We start from the raw sequence: 5,045 nt of genomic DNA, 5'->3' as shown, positions 1-5,045 counted from the left end.
TGGTGATTTTTTGGAAATTTTTCTTATTTTTAATAAAAATAACCCAGTTTTTATTAACTTCATGTTTTTCAAAAGAGAATTTTTGAAATTTGCCATGAATTACAGTGTTTTTTGTTATGACAATGTGCTCTTATAACCGCTTTTTCAAATATCCTCCTCATAACCCAATGTCACTTTTGTATTGAACTATCATTTCTCAACAGCACGGATAAACGGAAAGCCGGATAAAAGGTACCCGGATAAACGGCGCTCCCTTGTATATTAATTTGCCAGGTGCATCCCATGCCTTGCCATACAACATGCCATCAACGGCATGTTGGCGACGATAGAAAAAAAATTAATGGCAGTAGTGCCCAATAAAAGCGTCTCGAGAGAGTGACAGAAAAGAGAACAATGGTATCACATATTAATACCAACATAAGCACGCGTATATATTACAATAAGAAATATAAAAACGTACCCGCTTCCAGGTCGCACTGGCGGGTTATTGGCGGTCCCAGAGCATTTAGGTTGGACTCCACTTTAGTCCAGAAGCTTTTTTGGTCTCCCTTAAATAGCCCTCGTGCTATTTCGGGTACCTCTTCTAGCAGCGTAACTAACTGCTGGTATTGTACTCTAGTAGTACGTGCTTCACCAGTTGTCCTATATAACATTAAAAAAATCGGTGTGTTATTCACATTATTTTCACTGCATAATATAATTTCGATTTTTTTTTTGTACTTACATTTTGCGTAATTTGTTCCAGATATTGATAACAATGCACAATTTATCAACTCACTTTCCGTCACTTCGACCTAACGGCAAAACGTTTGATAAAAACCGGTCTTCTTTTGAGTCAGGTAATGCAAACGCCCGTCAAACTGCTTCGTTAAATTTGGTATGTCAAACGAGAAGAAATTGAGGTGTCAAACTCGCATCATAATACCAACACAGAGTTTTTGAGACTTTTCTCACGCAATCGAGTCAGATAATCGGCACTATAATTTAACTGGATAACAGGACTTCGCGAACTAATTTCGGAGGCTTTACTATGAAAGGTAAAGATATTTAAAACAAATTGAATTCTCCGATGCCCCTGCAATCCAGGGGGCAGATAAAGAGAGACGAATTTTGAACCAAAGTGAAGACCAAAGACGTTAATGAAGCTAATACCGGCACTGAGCCAAATTTTCATAGGTTCAGATTATGGAAATGGTCCAGAATCCATATTGGAACTGATACTGAGTCCATACCGCTTCTGAAACTGATTCCCAATCCTTAACAGTTCTAGCCATCGTACCGAACATAACTCGTATCGAACCTGGAATTTGTACCACCCCTATACAATTGCTGGAACTAATTGAGAAATCATTTCTGCCCTGGTACTGATCCTCAAACCTCTCCTATAGTTGATCTTGAACCGATATGCCATGGAAATGAGTCTGAATCCGTACCATTCCTGGAATGGGTCGAGATACTGCTCCCTTTTTACTGTGGTTATAATATTGTACCTTAATGTACCTCTATCATGGAACAGATCCTTGATCCGTCCCAGTTTTCGATCCAATACAGTACCTACTCCGATCCAGTGACTGATTCCGCCACCATTACTGCTTAAATTACCTGTTTCCGTGTAATCATGCCCGGCAGCTGTTTTATGAAATATAAATTAGACGTAGAAATTCACCGTAAAATTAAGCCATTGAAGCAATCTATAAATAACAAAACTATTGCGTGGAAAGATTTCTTCCGCCGATCAATTTTGCGCAACGGTCAATTTGTGTTTAAGAGCCGTGTTGCCAGCCATACCGCACAATGTTATGTATAAACCTTCGCCGCTCAAAGAACGGTCAGAACCTCGCCACATGCGATTTTGCCGCATGCGGCAAAAAATGAGTTTTCTCAATTTTCTAGCTTTTCAAGGTATTATTATGATATTTAGTTATTTCTTTATAAAGATAATCATTATTGTATATGATTTTAGACATCTAAAATAAAATTGCATGCGGCGATGCGGCAATATCAAATGATTTTGAATTTGCCGCATCGGCATGCGGCAAATTCGCAAGTGCTGTAATTAACGTCAAATCCCATACAAAAGCTTGCGGCAAAATCGCATGCGGCGAAGTTCTGACCGTTCCTTCAAACCGATCATGCGCATTAGGCGGCGCTCTAGCAGCAATCGAACACGACATCCGACACGAACAAACCCATATAATCATATGGAGGTGCACTGTCAGACACAAACAAACAAACAAGAAAAAAGTCGAACATGTCAGTTGATTCTGTCTGTGATGTTCGATACCCACCTGTGCTGTGAGTACCTTGGCTGTCAAACGCTTCACAGCTACAGTAGATAGAATTCAATTCGGGACATTTTTAAGTTTGTTTACGTAGTTTGTCTCTTTTTCTTCTTAAAATTGCGTGCAAAATATTTAAAATAGCTATCAATAATTATTGTTAAACTTTTCAATCAATTATAACATCAAATATGTAGAAACCGAAAATTGTATGTGAATACACCTCAAAAAACATAAACACCTTGGTCGCGGTATACGTTAACATTTAAGCATCGTTGGCGTAAACGTCAGAATAAAACGGCATTCGTGCTCGAGAATCAGAACAGCGTACACCTTCCGATTCTTCGTCTTTTCCGTTCCGAAAAATTCCGCAACTTTACAACTCAGAAGTGGGATACGAAGTCATTTTACGCAACAAAATGCCTACAAAAGATGAGTTATTATGTGCCTTGGAAGCTGCTGGTATGGAATTGCCCCCCTCGGCAACTATTCAACATCTTCGCAACTTGTACCAACAATGTGAACCGGGGATGAAAATTGAGGAACGATCGTCAAACAGCTCCAGTTCCCAGAACCCACGTATTGATGACGCCGTAGTGACGAACAATAGAAAACACGAGGAACCAGCCGCCATTTCGGTGAAAGAGAAAATCGTTCCTCCCAAAGATGGCAGCTTGGCTGAAAACGATTCTCATCGATGGGAACTATTTGCACTACGCGAGAAAATCAAGGAAATGGAACAGCGACAAGTGAAAGTGGAAAGCGGCAGATTGGTACACCCTGACGAGCTTAAACATCTGATACCAGAATTTTCGGATGGTCTCGGTATCAACCGATGGATTGACACAATCCGCTATAATAGCGAACTGTACGAGTGGCAAGATCGAACGACGCTTTTGTATGCAGGTAGCCGCTTAACCGGCGCGGCCAATGAGTGGTATAATGGATTTCGTCATACGATTAAAACTTTCGACGAATTTGCTGTTGAAATTAAAAGGCGTTTCCCGATCGCTGCAATGACGCTGTGATTCACAGCCAACTAGCCGCAGCTTACAAAAAGTCCGCCGAATCATATACAAGTTACGTGTATCGGGTTAACGCGTTGGGGAAGTCAGGCAATGTGAGTGACGATGCTATTATCACTTACGCCATTAGAGGACTATCCCGTGATCCTCTCTACGATAGTCTCGTCACAAAGGACTACAGCAACATATATGATCTGATCGACAACATTAAGCGCTGTGAAACACATTTATTGATGCGCAAAAATATAGAACGCCGCATTCCTTCTGCCCACTACTCAAATTTTTCGAGATTAGTGGCCCCGAGACAGGCGCCAACAGAAACACCTCGTTGTTACAACTGCTCAGATTTTGGACACCATTCATCACAATGTACTAAACCTCGTCGAGCCTTGGGTTCCTGCTTCCGATGCGGCAGTACATCTCACGTCATCCGTAACTGTCCCGACGTAGTTAGACGACAACCAACAGCAGCCGCAGTTCAGAGCAACGAAAATGAGACACCGAATGTAGATGACGCGAATAATGGAAACGTTCTGCAGCTCGATGCCTATCAGGAGGTAAGTGTCGCTTTAAAGAAAACTAAAGTTTGGAGCTCATGGTTTAACATAACATGTCTTTTTGATTCCGGTAGTGCTAAAAGCTTCGTCAATGAAGATATAATTCCAAAAACAAAACTACATACTCCCATACCGAGCGGATTTCGTGGAATAGGGAATAGTAACCTTCAAACACTTGGAAACATTGAATTACAAATACGCTTTCGTAATGAAATCCGTACTCATACTTTCATTATTTTGCCTTAAAATTACATGTCGTTGTCTATGATAGTTGGGAGAGATCTATTATCTGAATTCAAAATCATTCTTGCGCAGTTACGTAAAATTTATAACAAACCCTATATTATGAACTTAAATAAAGATATAAAGAATACAAAACCGGATGTTGTCCACAGGCTTCAAACTTTGGGTCTGTTGCATAGTTCAATACAGGGCTCCTCGTTGGAGGCGGGTCCAGATTCCGTTTTGTCCGATTCCAAAATTTCTGAAAATTCCATATTAGCGTTAGACCAATCTGAGCATGAGAAATCAATTACCAACGTTTTTCTTGAAAAGTGTTCGATAGATATGAGCGATGAAACGATGAGCGCGATAAAAATAGGTAAACATTTATCTAAAGAACAAAGCATTGTCATTAATTCAATCGTGGTTAACAATTACCTAAACTTTCCAGAAGAACAAATCCTACCAGTGACTCATAAAATGCGGATTAGTTTGACACATGATGTTCCCGTTTTTACAAAACCAAGACGACTCTCATTTGCCGAGAGGGATAAAGTAAAAGAAATAGTAAAGGACCTTTTGAAAAAAATATAATACGACCTAGCAATTCACCTTACGCCTCGGCACTGGTACTGGTAAGAAAGAAAAACGGAGAGATTCGTAAGTGTGTCGACTATCGACCGCTAAATAAAATTACCATTCGCGATAACTATCCACTCCCTTTAATAGAAACATGCCTCGAGCATTTAGGAAACAAAAAATATTTTACGCTACTCGACCTTAAGAGTGGCTTTCATCAAGTGCAAATGCACGAAGAATCAATTCAGTACACGGCTTTCGTCACCCCTGACGGCCAATACGAATATACTCGTATGCCATTTGGCCTAAAAATGCCCCAGCTGAATTTCAGCGGTTTATAAATACGATTTTAAGAAAATTCATTGACAACGAAAAATTAGTCG

At 40.1% G+C, this 5,045-nt stretch overlaps 1 protein-coding gene across 1 annotated transcript; it reads left to right on the top strand.

Moving 5' to 3' along the window:
• The first annotated feature begins 2,809 nt into the window (after positions 1 to 2,809).
• Positions 2,810 to 4,098, top strand: LOC120908273. The gene is made up of 3 exons (XM_040319188.1): positions 2,810 to 3,052; positions 3,277 to 3,861; positions 3,936 to 4,098. The coding sequence occupies exons 1-3, from the start codon at positions 2,810 to 2,812 to the stop codon at positions 3,939 to 3,941; spliced, it is 834 nt and encodes a 277-aa protein (XP_040175122.1). The 3' UTR covers positions 3,942 to 4,098.
• Positions 4,099 to 5,045: the final 947 nt, after the last annotated feature.

This window comes from Anopheles arabiensis, unplaced genomic scaffold, assembly GCF_016920715.1.
Source record: "Anopheles arabiensis isolate DONGOLA unplaced genomic scaffold, AaraD3 Autosomal_pericentromeric_contig0004, whole genome shotgun sequence".
Taxonomy (NCBI): Eukaryota; Metazoa; Arthropoda; class Insecta; order Diptera; family Culicidae; genus Anopheles; species Anopheles arabiensis.
The sequence above is the reverse complement of the archived record's forward strand: the minus strand, read 5'-3'. Positions and strand labels throughout refer to the sequence as shown.

Coding starts and splice junctions, on each gene's coding strand:
- LOC120908273 (XM_040319188.1), top strand. CDS start 2,810: ATGAAAATTGAGGAACGATCGTCAAACAGCTCCAGTTCCCAGAACCCA. Junction 3,053..3,276: donor AAGTGGAAAGCGGCAGATTG/GTACACCCTGAC, acceptor TGAAATTAAAAG/GCGTTTCCCGATCGCTGCAA.